At 37.2% G+C, this 14,811-nt stretch overlaps 1 protein-coding gene across 1 annotated transcript; it reads left to right on the top strand.

Annotated features, from left to right (window-relative positions):
• Positions 1-855: 855 nt before the first annotated feature.
• LOC147848637 (AMP deaminase-like) lies at positions 856-14,805 on the top strand (the record flags this gene model as incomplete). Its single annotated transcript, XM_087338274.1, has 15 exons — positions 856-1,006; positions 4,550-5,006; positions 5,103-5,320; positions 5,422-5,614; positions 6,882-7,060; positions 7,148-7,199; positions 8,209-8,336; positions 8,414-8,593; positions 9,641-9,708; positions 9,826-9,968; positions 10,984-11,045; positions 13,057-13,170; positions 14,289-14,429; positions 14,520-14,672; positions 14,748-14,805. Coding segments are annotated over exons 2-15 (2,086 nt in total), but the record flags the coding sequence as incomplete, so codon positions are not given.
• Positions 14,806-14,811: the final 6 nt, after the last annotated feature.

The following is a 14,811-nucleotide window of genomic DNA, read 5'->3' on the forward strand; positions in this document are numbered from 1 at the left end:
ATACCAATGAGTTAGAAGAAGTTGACGATAACTCATTTCTAATATTCAAAAGGATCCAACAATTACACGTGCGAGGAGCTACATCATGTCAACGATTTTGAGAATGTGGACTCCGTGATTAGTTATTGTTAATCAAATTAACTTCTGTCTGAGTAGGGTCTCTTACCAGAGAGCAAACACAATACTACTTCCAAACCAAGCAAGGACATCTCCCATATGTCACCTCCACCCAACATGAAAGGTACTCTTAAAATCCGATTTTGTCGACATTGGTTAAGGAAGTATCAAGAAGAAACAAGGGAGCTAGAAAGATACAACCAACCATTGACAAAAAGGTTTAACCTTACTTCAAGAGTGAAACCATGGTATACAAAAGGAGGCAAGACAAGAGAGTGTGCAGATATACATCTATCTATCTATCTATATATCCACGAGAGGACATTTGAATGCAAGGTCTCCTTTTGATGGGCAAAGGAAATCGAGTCATGAAGAAGAATCTTGACATACCAACCAACACTACATACAGTCTACAATACATTGGTCTTGCAGCGGGCACGTGAGCGGAGGAAAAAAGTAGATAAGATATAGGATGGTAGGCGATGAATGGGGTCCCATGGAGCTTCTCCATTAGGGCAAGAGCACAAAGTATGCATTTAAAATGAGCTCTACTCCACTTTCTCCCAAGAGTTGTTTCTTTGAACTTTGCACCACGACAAAATTATGGAGCCTCTAAAATGATACCATCGAATATACATAACATTACGTGACCTGCTTTCTTATTATTGGATTGGGCGTGCCCCCCCCCCCCACTCTCTCTCTACGATCCTCTTCATCCCTCTCGCTGTCTTTTTTGTTGTTTGGGCATTGAAGGAAGATGCTTTGGATTTAGGGCTGAATGCTCATTGATTTTGGGTTGCCCCCCGTTAGTTGACTTTTGTATGTATACACTCTCTTCCACGCTTGAAGGACAGAGGACGGCACCACAAGTCAAAGCCGGCTGAAGAAGGTAACTTATTTACTCCCCAATTTCGTATGAGAGACATTAGACATTAGAGGCTGCTAGAGAGAGAGAGGGAGGGAGAGAGATGATGATCAGGATGATATATTAATGTCCACTAGTCCTTTTGAACCCATCAATGTCTACAAAGATCTATCCCCAGCAGCTATTATAGGTGGGATAATTTAAAGCGGATAATACAAAGAGAAAAACGAAAGACTTACGTGAAAATCGCACCTGTCTTTGAATTTTAGTGTTAAGATTTTCCACGAGTTTGGTTCTGTGGTCACGTGGACCAGCACAACATGGTAGTAATTTGTGGAGTCCATGCTGGATGTCATCACATGTAAACCATTTTGAAATGACAAGTTCTTTTGTTTTTTGATAGGTCACTTATTGTCCTTTTCTGCTCAATTTTCAGCCAACCCCCAGTTTCTATTTTAAATGCGTGCGAGCATGCATGCATCAGTATGACACCACATCTTGCTCAATTGGGCATGGTATCTGATGTCATTGTGGGCCTTGACTACTTTTCTTTGGTAATTTTCTCAATACCAAGCGTTAACATGGCCGCAATAGTACTCAAGCTTAGATATAACTTGACTTCCAGTGCGGCTGAATAAAAGACGAACTCATGTTCTCCTGTCCCTTTCTTTTTCTTCACATTCACATCCAAATATGTTTCAATATGTCTTCTTGTGCCTTCTTGCAAATCATTTCCGGAGTTCTTGATTCCAGCTGAACCAAAGAAATTGCTTTATGGGTTTTCTGTGGTAAGCATCCAAATTTGCATGCAGTCTTGGGAGACGAGTTCAAGGCATTGTCCTTAATTTTCAATATCTACTTGTAAACTCTTTGATGGGCATGTCACTTAGTTTCTAGGAGCATTATGGAGTATAGGGTTGTGCCCTTAGCCCTGAAATGATATAGTAGATTTTTTATTTATTTTCTCTATTCCTCCTTGAGCTTGTTGAAATACTGCCTCCCCAAATGCCAATTCCATAAAGCAGATGTTGCACTGCGCATGGATTGATTAATAGTTCTGTAATCTCCCAACTTTAGACTGTGATCAAGTGGCAAACATTTCTCAAACATATAGTATTGAGCTATCCAAGCCTCCGTTCTCCTAGTTCGACACTTGCTCCCAGTATGTTGGCTAGGGTATGTGAACTCTTAAGGTATTTGAAATTATGAACTGTTCCACTGCTGGCTGCTGGTTTTCAGATTTAACAATGCTTACCACCGTGTCTTTGGCCTTAGCCATGTTGACTCCTACGAATGCTATGATCTAAAAGCTTTTGCAGTCTCATACAACAGTCTACATAAATAAGAAGCAGTACTTTGAAATGCCCAATGACTATTTTTGCCTCATGTTCTATTATCCTTTCTTGAATTAACGCTTCCAGTTGGTCAATGCATATAACGAATAGAGTGGATGACAGTGGACATTCTTGCTTGGCTCCATAGTTTTCATGAAATCTCTAAAGAAAACCTTTATCTGTCTTCAACTGGCATCTTATTTTCTTGTATAACTGGACCATAACCATGTGATTGGTGAGCTGATTTCTACTCCTCCTTTGCATAATGATTTCATCCACTTATCTTGCCAATCTTGAAGAAAACCTTGTATTATGGTCTGACTTAGTAATGCATGTGCCTGCTCTTTAGTCATTGGGCCAGTCTATTTGAGCATTTCTGACTATCAGTAAAGTATATATGCAGTCTTGCCATTTCAATTTTTTTTTCATGCATTTTGTTACTTGTGAATTAAGGGAACCCTGTCAGTCATGGGTGTTTCCTCTTTCATGTATAATTGTTCCACATTTATCACGATTTCAGCCGACGAGTTTACTTCCATTCACATGTCTCCTGGTTGTGTTATTAGTGTTCTTGAACAACTTTTACTTGCGTCTCTTGAGTTCTAGCAAGAATACTCCCAAGCGTTGTCGGTCAAATATTCCATTAGATCGTGTCGTGGGGCCAAAATGTTGATTAAAGAGGCACTGGTATCTATCTATTATTTCATAAAAAATAGTACAGTGGTAAACATAGCCTTCTTCAAATTGCACTCCCTGATGACACAATTGGCAGATTCTTTCTCCTAGAGGCGTGTGTACAGATCAATCTCTAACTAATATGAAAAGTTCTGCAACTACCCTATCACATTGTGGAGTGCATGTGATAGATGTATATCCACATAGGAGGGCCTCATTAAATCCATCCTATGATGTGGAAAAAGTGTGCCTCATACTAGGACATCTTTCTACCAAGAAATGTTGTGGCACTGATCCATGTCCTTCCGTCATCCAATTTGATAGTATTGGTTGGGATCACTATATTCTTTTCCACTTTGGTGATGATCAGATGGTGAAAATCTGAGCTATATTAGAATGGGGGTACTGCATTTTTGCTTATGCCATGTGACGCAAACCATTGTTGTTTTTCAGCATACCAACAATGGTTATCTCTGTGTTTTGGGAGTTGTTTTAATTATGTAAGTGCCAACTTGACTATCTTTGTTAGGGAGCTTCCAAATCCGTTGGATATTGGTCACCGATTGGAATAATGTCTTGGTGATTATTGGGGCTGCTTCCATCTCTGCCATGAATTATATCATGGGGCACAAATGCTTTGTTCCTTACCATGCGGGCAATCATCAGCACAATCTCATCAACTTATAGTAATATCTGTATGCCTATTGCCCGCTAATCGTGCTCCCGAACTGCCAAATCTCTCTATGTAATGCGATACCTCATCTATATAGATACCAAAGAGAGTGGGTGGTAGTGGGCATCCTTCTTTTATTCTAATTGCGCTAGCCACAGCCTCTGACAATCCATTGAGAGATTGCACTTTTCCTGACAGGGATTTATAAAGTGCATCGATTCCCCATTGCATATCTATGGGAACACCAAGGGCTTCTAGCCACTGCATGAGTCAAGCAGGTGGTATAATGTCAAAGGCTTTTCAGAAATCCACAAAGCAGCAATAAATGTTTTAGTTTGCTTTTGTCTTTCTTATTTCATTTTGTTCCTGAATGTTGCGTTGGCATATTGTGTTTCCATTAGGCAAAGTTTGTCACATCTATCAATGATTGTCGTTTTCACTTTTGAGCAGTTGATATTGCTGGTTGTGTAATTGTATGTGACCATCGATCGTTTGATAGGATATGTATGCCAAATTACTTGGAAAGAAGTGAAGGGAAGACAAGAAAAGCAACAACGAAAGTTAACATCCTCAGAGGCCAGGGCAGACATATGGCACAAAATCTCTATTGCACTCTACTTCAGGCTGCATAAAATTCCTTGATGATCACTATACGTCATGCTGGCTTTGTACTTCATTGACTATCAAATAAAAAAGTGTGAATATCCAAATTCTATAATTAAAATAGTTGTATGTGTCTATGTATTAGGCGCATGCCAGAGAATTTTGTGAGGTATCCAAAAATGGATTCAGGCGATCAAAACAGAAAATAGGGTTTAAAGTTTTTAATTGTTCTTATATGATATTGATACTTAAACTTAAAGTGGCTTTATTGTATGAGGCCAGACTGCCTTTGCCCAAGTTTCAAGGTCATCAACTACGTAGAGGATTCAGGTGACCAACAATATGGAAACATCATCGAAAGTATCACAATGGGCTGCATTAGCTGCAACAGCTTTTATAAGTGCAAGTGTTGTTGCTGTGTCTGCATTTTGGCTTCATAAGAGGGCTATTGACCGCTTGCTGGATGGCCCCTATACTCTTCCTGCCACAAATGATGTCTCTGATGAAAAAAAAAGTCGTCGGTCAACAAAGAATACTGGTGGTCGTGCACCTTCTCCATCTCAAGGCTGGCGTGTTAGAAGCTCCTCTTACAGCAGGGATCATAGCTCTGCATCTGTTGCAGAGAATTTACACCAAGGTAATGCATATGATGGATCAAAGTCACGAGGTTTTTCCAAATCGGAGTCAGACATAAAATCTATTCAATCTGGACTTCCGAGAGTTCATACACACAAGGAAGGTTTGGTCAAATAACTTTGATGGATATATATATTTAGTTGGCATACCTTTAATTGGATCTAAGAAGGTTCAGCTTACAGAAACAATAAAATTTCAGGTGTTAATAGTCAATTGAAGAGTCCAACAAGGAAATCAACGCCTTTAACAAACTCTATTTTAAGGCCAACAACTCCAAAATCACCAGCTGCTGGAAGTACATTTGAAAGCAGGGAAAGTTCTGAAGGTGAGGAGGCTCTGAGTGACAATGATGAGCACGAGTACGAGGATGATGTTAATGGTAATGGGCATGGAATAGATGCAACAGTTCCAAGAAAGGTATTGACGTACATGTAAACTCATTGAACCATTTACTTCTACTAAGATAGTTGAAAGGTGTCAATGGAAGTGATTGTTATTGGAATAAATATCTGAAACAGGAAGATGGTGTAAAAGGTTCATTATCTTCAGTTGCTCTTAAGGAACTTGCAAATGGAGGTGGAGATAAACTGATGATAAGGTCGCACAGCATTCCTGGAGAGCTTCATGGTGCGCCTGATCCCGTGGCTGCTGACATTCTTAGAAAAGAACCAGAGCAAGAAACCTTTGTTCGGTTAGAGATCACACCAATCGGTATGTTTAATTCTATTTTTGTTTCCCTCGTGTCCCAGAGTGTTGGTAACTATGCATAGAATCTATTTACATATTTGTGTATATCATAAATCTGTATTTGAGTATGTAGGATATATAGACACCTTTCAGTGTAGGAATATAGCTATAAACGATCATATATGTACTATGAATATATGGGGGGGTTGTATAAATATATATCCATGTACAGCTCTAGGGTCAAAATAGAACAGATGAAATTTGAAATATCAAGGAGAAAGAGTGTATGGAATGCTTCTACAGATGCTCGTACTGGCACTTCCAGATCTGTCGCCACATTTGAGAAATCCTGGTTGTTGCATTTGTGTATATTGCTTTTGGAAAACCTTCAAAATTAGGCAAAAGGTCAATTCTGGTGGACTTTTTGTACATCTATTACAAAGTTCCTTCTCTCAAATTTGAAAAGTAAAGAAAGTCAATAAATAGATATAAGAAGAGAGTCTGCTTGTCATATATTAGCTCTTGCATAGCCATGTTTGGAGGGGTAATTTTGGAGGTACATATGCAAAATACAATCATTTAAGTGTTCTTTTGGTATAGTTGGCTCATAATACTTATGAGATAATATTGTTATTGTGCTAGGCGTGATAGATATGATGTGCACCACTTGTTTTCAGAATTAGAGTCAATGTACAGACTTGTTTGTATATTTGCTGGTTTTTGTTTGGTCTACAAGGAAATTAAGTTGGCTCATAATATTTATGAGATAATATTGTTACCGTGTTAGGCGTGGCAGATATGATGTGCACCATTTGTTTTCAGAATAAGAATCAATGTACAGATTTGTTTGTATATGTGCTGGTTTTCGATTGGTTTATCAGATAAAAATATAAACCTGGGAATCGTATTGATCTTAAGTGCTTGGTTTTCATATGATGAGTCTGTCTATGACATTATATTTTTTGTTTACATATTTTTCGTGTTTCTATGATGTCTTATTTCTGCCCTTTCATCTAATAATTACACAAAATGATATTGTATTGTTTTCTTTTGGACTGAACTTCGTTGAGCTTTTGGCTAATTTGCTTGCTGTTCTCCTTCATTCAGCTAAGCAGTGGTATCAAGCAGTGGTATCAACGCAGATGGAGTCAGCTGAAAAGTTGTAAAATGGGGGAAGAGAGTTCACATGTACCTTAAAAGTTGAAGAACTTAATTTGATGTATAGGGTTACTCCTTTTAAAAAGCCTGAATTCATACTTTTTAGCTTCTCATGTTAAAAAAATGGTTACAGAGGCTCCATCACAAGAAGAGGAGGAGGTGTGCATGATGCTGCAGGATTGTCTGGAACTTCGTAAGAAATACGTATTCAGGGAGCAAGTGGCACCTTGGCATATAGAAACAATTACTGATCCAAGCACTCCTAAGCCAAACCCAGATCCTTTTCACTATGAGCAAGAACCAGCATCCAAGGTATTACTTTGCTTTCTCTGTATTTTCATCTTCTGCTATGTAGTCAAGTACTAAGAATAGTTCTCTTATTGAGGATTTCCTTTGCAGCATGTATTTCGAATGGTAGATGGAGTTGTTCATGTGTTTGCTGATGAAGAAGGTACAAATATGGGCTTCTGAATTTGTAGATATGTTTTTAATTATCTTCAGCCTAGAAAACATCTGTATGTAAAAATAGTCTTGTAAGATGGCAAGAAAGCACATTAAAATGTCTAGAAGCAGTAACTTACTGTACTAGAAAAAAATACACAATTCTTTTCAAATCTTGGAGCACGAGTTATCATGCTATTAATTCAAGTGTAATATATAAATTATTGTTACCTCGTCTCACGTCTTGCACATCTGATAGTGTCAATCTGCTTTTCTAATGATCTGTAGAGTAAATAAAAATATCAAGGCTTACATGCGTGAAACATGAATGGCAAGAAGGCACAACAAAATTTCAAACTGATCCTATATTACATGTAAAGAGAAACTCATCACATCCCTGTATGTTGCATCCAGGATTTCTACATTGCCTTCTCTACATAGGTACGTGAATCCAAATTTGAAGGAAAAGTAAAAGCACTGAGGGCCATCGAAGCATTGTGCATGGGATCCATTAAAAAATAGAAGGCAACCTTCTAATTCGTAAAGAGATTGCAATGGTTGACATGTAACACAATGTCTTGTTGCATCTGCCTAGTCATGAAAAGATGCTGGGATATAGAAGTCTTTTGAGATAGATTGTATACATATGATTCTCCTCCTGATCATGATTTAACCCACACTAAGAACACTAATCTGCCGAGTCCAGATGTCTATAAAAGAAGCTCCTTCTGAGAGGCTTGTGCTTCTGTTGAGTTTGCCTGGTGGTCTGTCCTATGCAAAAGCATCCTACTGTGGTTATGAAAGTGGCCTAGGTAATTGGAGGAGCGTACTGTCCGATGAAGATGCTTAATTATGTATTTGGTTTAATGTAATTAGAAACTTGGTTTGGCAAGGTTCATTGTCAATAATTTCTGAGTACAAAAGTTACAATCATCTGCTTCCTTCGAATCTATGTAAATTTCTTATTCGTGGGATCTAATATCTGATGTTCACTAACATGATCAATAATTTTGTTTCAGCCACAGAAGAACTTTTCCCAGTTCTTTGTGCTACAGAATTCTTTACTGATATGCATCGGATATTGAAGATAGTAGCACTTGGAAATGTTCGCACTCTCTGTCATCATCGCCTCCGTTTGTTGGAGCAGGTATTAAGATCTATATTTTGTATACAAAATTGAAGTCTAACTCATCCTAATACCTATTCTTTATCTTGAAACAACAGAAGTTCAGTCTACATCTAATGCTGAATGCTGATCGTGAGTTTCTAGCTCAAAAGAGTGCCCCCCATAGGGACTTTTACAATGTCCGTAAAGTTGATACACACGTTCACCATTCTGCATGCATGAATCAAAAACACTTGCTACGATTCATCAAATCAAAATTAAGGAAAGAACCAGATGAGGTAAGGGAAATGAATGGCAGAATTTCTTGATATCTTCTTTAATTGAAAGGACAGGTGTTATTCACATATCTCCTTGCAAAAGCTGAATATAGTTTTAACTTTTATCAAGGGTTCCTTCCATGAGTTACAGATGTCTTCAAACATTGAAATTCTCAGTCACTAATCTCTCCAATCTCTTTTCATTGTACGTGCACAAGTAACATAACTATCTCTCTTATACCACTTACTTTTGGTTGGGCGTGTGCCGACTCATTGATTCAGCTTTAGTTATTGGTAGTATGTATTACAAGGAGCTGAGGAATGAAGAAATGCAGTCATTAGGGTCCATTAGGATAGATTTATCAGCAGTTATGACATTAGCTGCATGGACTTCATCATGTTATTCTTAGTATCTTTTGAACCTTCATTTGGTCTCTCAATATAAGTTGCTAAATATTTTATTTTCAATGGCAAACTGTGCATGTTGGCCTACCAAGTTGTACCTAGGAGACAGAGTGGGCCATGTCCTGCATGTAGCATGTGCGTGGACCCTAGTCTTTTTCTTTGTGTGCTGGCTTGCACACTGGATATATATCTATTGGGTGGCATTCTCTAATTACAATGTATATTGGGTGTACATTTATTTATGCTCACAATGACAGGATACTCTAGAGGCCCTTTCTTTGATTGATCTCTTTAAGACATTTTTTGGCAGTACACTTACGCATAGTGGTTCATTTTGGATGGTTCCGCTCAGCATTCATTGTAATTCCATAGCCATGGTCCTTGTATTATTGCTTTTGTACAAGCATCAAAATTATGCCATTTGGCAATTCTTATTTTTTTTCATACACTTAATATAAAGAAAGCCTTTTCCTACTTAAATGTTGTATTCTCCAAATAAGTAGTCTATGTTGCTGCTGCTTTTCATCAGATGTGAAATTCACCTTATTTTATTTTTTGCATATGTGTCTGCATTATGTTTGCATATATAAATTTTATTTTGTACGTTGTGATTGTCGATTTGTAAATCCATAAAGATTGATGGATTTGTATACCTTTTCTCAGGTTGTCATCTTTCGAGATGGAAAATATTTGACCCTCAAAGAAGTTTTTCTCAGCTTAGATTTGACTGGGTAAACGTTAAGCTTTTGCATTTACAATTATTTGCTGAATCTGCCATTTGTGTTTTACCTGCACACATTATGTTTTGTTCTAAATACTGATTATAGATTTCTTGTTTGAGGGTTTAGGTACGACCTGAACGTGGATCTATTAGATGTACATGCTGATAAGAACACATTCCATAGATTTGATAAATTCAATCTAAAATATAATCCATGTGGTCAAAGTAGACTCCGAGAAATTTTCTTGAAGCAAGATAATCTTATTCAAGGTGTGTTTCCAAATTCGTTGGATCAGATCTTGTGAACTATTGTTCTGATAATGATTAATAAGCACTAAAGTGAAAATCATGCACGTTTTTGTGTGATTCTTTGTGGGTTGATCCAAATATGTACGTGATATATGTTCTTGATAAATTAAACAGAGGTAGGTGTGATACATAAGTTCATGAATTTGAGCATTTATTGTGTATGTGAGAAAGAAGAAAGAATGATATATTAACATCTTTTAGAAGTCCAAAATGGCTTGCGAGATATAACAAGAGATTACATCTTAAAATGTAGTCTTCTATTTTAGAACAACAAACCAAAGTAAATCTAGCTAAATATAGTGTGCTATAGAATCTAGTTAACTAAGCACTTAAGATTCTGAACTTAGATAGAATGAAACTTATGCCTTCAAAACATCGTCCTCTCCAAGATGGAGAGAACTCTGAAGTGAAGGAAGACCCTTGCCAGGTGATAATGTACTTTATTTGTCGATGACAGTTGTGTCCTATGTGCACGACACGTTGCTATTTCCTGACCTATTGTAACCCCTTTTGAGTGTCATGGTTGAAACCCACTTGTATAGCCATTGCTTGATTTGTATGAGTGACGGAGCTAAGAAAGTTGTGATGCGTCTCTGTTGACGAGCTGTTATGGTTACATTCTTGTCCTTCAGCAACTTGTCTCTATGCCTCAAGTTCAAAGCACTCTCAGTCTTGAATATTCCGTTACCTTGCATAGTGGGCCAAACCCGTGTTTGAAGAAGCAATGGTACCTCCCTTCTATTTCATAAAAAAATTATAATTTTGTACTCCCTGTCGTTTCCTATGGATATTATTTGCCTAAAAGGTTGGAGAACAATAGACCACCCTTCTGAGATTATGCATTGTAAATAAGAAATAATATGTACAATTGAAGTAAGAAGCATGTAGAGTATCAGAGGAAAATTTAATATTTTCTGGCAGGAGCATTGGCTTCAATATAGTCACTTAATAATGATAAATCGCGCTCCATGTGTAGGACGATTTCTGGCTGAGGTGACGAAGCAAGTTTTCCAGGATTTGGAACAAAGCAAGTATCAGGTATTCTTATCACTGCGTGATTATGTTTCTAATTGGACAATGAATCTTAATGTTTGTGGCTTTTAGATGAAAAACTAGAGTGAAAGTAATAAAATAGTCTTGTGATTTCAGATATTAAAATGGTGTATTTATACTTTGTGGCACGCGAATCATAGTTCCATGAAATATGCATAAGATGATACATCTGCATGCCTTAAGCAAGGCATTTTCGTAGAACTAAAGTGATGCCATTGCATGCCTTCAACAAAGGCCCTAATTTTTTTTCTGTGAGCTTGCAGGATTTAACAGTTTATTATCATTAAAATACTTTTTAAATTTTTAAATATCAGAGTCATATATTTGTAACTTCAATATTTAACATTTGATTGTTTTCTCACCAGAAATGGTATGCTGATGTGTTAGTATTCTCTAATTGGTATGCTGATAGTATTTGGCAATATTCTCTAATTGTTAGAGACAGCCAACTTATTCTCTTTTCTAAATAATTTTAATTCAACCCACATCTCCCATTGAATGGAAACACATCTGCGGTGAAGGTGGAAAGATGGTCAAGTGAATGGTTTAAAAAGGGAGTCATGGTGAATGAGGGATTGTTTCTAAAGTGTATTTGTCTCATGTCCCTGAAGTGCTTTTTTAATGGACAAATAACAAGGCAAGTACCAGATCAGACGAAGTTCTTTGTGGTAAAGGAGGCCTTCGTGCATGCATCTCAAGGAGCAGGAAATATGACCACTTTCGTACTTAACAACTCAGAATGAATGACAAACATCTCTTTTGCATTGCAAGGAATTAGAAGTATGTGGCTGTCACTATACAAAATCAGGCTCAAGATGCAACTTGAACTCTTTGGTCTCTTGTAGCTACATAAAGCTGGATGAAAAGCTTTGAGGTAATATAGTGGCCAGTCTCTTGTAGCTACAAATATCATAATGATGAAAGCTATACAATGCTTTAGTACCATAGCTTCCACTGCAACAGGATGATGGTGTAATCCACATTGTTCTGCTTCCGTAGGAGAGTGGTTCTCTCCTCTCTGGCTACAAGTCAATCAAGAGCTACCAACTGGGGCCTGAAGTAGAACACTTGAAAGGAGTTACAGTAGATCAGGCAATAGCAATGTATCGTGCATAATACATATAGGCCACGATAATCAGGATAATGACCCTGACATATAACTGGTCATTATCAACCCACAATGTTGTGTCAAAGATTTCTCCATCTTGGAATGGCCTTATGTTGGAGATCTTTCCAAGCAGAAGTTTCAGTCTATCTAGGTTCAGAGCTTAGATAACGAGATTTTTTATTATCCTATATTTTTGCTTTGTTGTTCTCAAATATGAGATAACATTTTAAAGACATAATCTCTTGTTTGGTGTTATGTGCCATTTGGCCTCTTAAAAGACATTGATATATCATTCTTTCTTTCTGGTGAACTGTAAGAGAAATGCTACTTTTGGACAACATTCTTCCTGGCGCTGCCCAGTTTGACAAATAGAAGTAGATCTTTCATCTTATGAGGAGGTTTCATGCAGACTGTCTCTTTTCTCTCATTTTAGGCATGCTAGACAATGACATTGTGATCGTGGTAGTCTTCCGTTGATGGAGAGTTGGTCTTCCCCTTATCTGCATCGTTATTAACCACATACATTGTCCACCCATTCTGATAATATGTTTCCATCTCCCGATAAGGAAATTGCAAAGCGGTTAAATAGATTGGGCAATAGGAGTTTGTCATGTACAGGCTCTGGTCTCATGGACAATGATCTCACCAGCCTTGCCTTTGACAAATAAAGGCATCACTGTGCTTTCATTGCTTTCTTTGGAGATCGTTCCATTTTGGACTGTCCTATGCTAGAGATCATTTGAAGATTTTTTCTTTTTCTATCTGACTTGAGAATTGTACGTGTAAAATAACAAGATTCTTTAGTTACTTTCATTTTTATTTACATTTATTTTGGATTTATGTTCTAAAAGACAAGATAACATTTTTTATCTTTGTAATTATTTATAGATGGCAGAGTATCGGATATCTATTTATGGCAGAAAACAAAGTGAGTGGGATCAACTTGCCAGCTGGTTTGTCAATAACGAATTGTACAGTGAAAATGTGATTTGGCTTATCCAGGTAGTATGGTGAATGTGCATTGTACATCAAATTCTACTAATAGTGTTTTTCCGTCTTTTCTCTGGATGAATATATTCTTTTACCTAGCTATGTTTATGGAACAAGGATGAGAATCCTACGGATCAAGGGGTTTTCAATGTGTGGAACTTGCATAATTGATATTTATGTTCCAAAAACTGCATTTGTAAGGATCTGAAAAATGAGAATAAAATTACTGAAAAAAGATCATTTATGGATATATACTTGGAATAAAAAAGTCATGGATTTAAAACTAAAACTGCAACTGTCAACATGGTGTAGTGTATCATATTTTTCCAAACGCATAGTTAGAGACTTGACAATTCACATTCAAGAGTGCAAGACTGGCGATCCTTTTAAAGTGCATCATAACTTTTGTTGGCTTACCTGTTGTATACCAAAATGTTATGTGGAGGAATTGACCTAAATCCATGAACTCCTATGCCTTAAAAATGGGGTACATGGTAGCATGGATCATGGGGAATAATATGTGAAGTCTTGTAACATAGATTTGACTGCTGTCCCCTAAATGTATCATTCATGGAGGGTCTGGATCTTTTCCATCTTGTTTCTGATACAGTCTGTGATCTGTTACACAATGCCTTGTCAATTATGTATGGCAGATGCTGAAATCTAACCTTTGATAAGGGGTGTGTAATGTTTCAACAGAGAAGAACGTGACTCCATGTCAGAACTGATGGCTTGGTTTCAAAAAATGCTCTTCAAAAGTACCATACCCTTAGAAGAAAACTTGTAAATCATCTAGTATGAACTCACAATTTGGGGATTCTAGCTAAATCTGTCTGTCTTTATGCTACTGCCTGCAACACACAAGTTTTATTTGAGAGGGATATCTATTAAAAACCTTGAACCATATGGGATCCCTGAAAGGACATCGAGTTTCTTATTGCAATCTAATTAAGATGCCGAAGCATGATAGAACAAAAATTACCTTGTATACTACTGCTATTTCTTTGCCTATTCCATTTATATTTTACAGTTTATGTCAGCTGATTGTATAGGCTTTAAACTGCATGATTGTGATCTCATCAGGCATTTATTTTTTGTCCGTGCTAATTATTATTTGTATTTCCTTCCAGCTTCCACGTCTTTACAATATTTACAAAGAAATGGGGATTGTTAACTCATTTCAAAATATGCTGGATAATGTGTTCCTTCCTTTATTTGAAGTCACTGTTGACCCTAATTCTCATCCTCAGTTACATGTGTTCCTTGAGCAGGTAGGTTTTGTCTTTTGTTTTGAGGCTTCTCACATTATTATTTTGTGTTCTGTTTTCTTATTAAGGATATGGATTGTGTTTTCTATGTAGGTTGTGGGTTTTGACCTGGTGGACGATGAGAGTAAACCAGAGAGGCGACCAACTAAGCACATGCCAACACCTGATGATTGGAACATCATCTTTAATCCTGCATATTCTTATTACGCATACTATGTGTATGCCAACCTTTATACACTGAACAAGGTATAAAGGCACCACCATTTTTCATTTATTTCTCATGGAAAGAAGTGTTTATGATAATTTTTTCCAATTGTGAAGCTTCGTGAGTCGAAAGGGATGAGAATAATTAGGTTTCGACCTCATGCCGGTGAGGTAAGTTTTT

This window comes from Azolla caroliniana, unplaced genomic scaffold (genome assembly GCF_043228905.1).
Source record: "Azolla caroliniana isolate FFs.n. ecotype wild unplaced genomic scaffold, voAzoCaro1.0.p SCAF_284, whole genome shotgun sequence".
In the NCBI taxonomy this organism is placed as follows: Eukaryota; Viridiplantae; Streptophyta; class Polypodiopsida; order Salviniales; family Salviniaceae; genus Azolla; species Azolla caroliniana.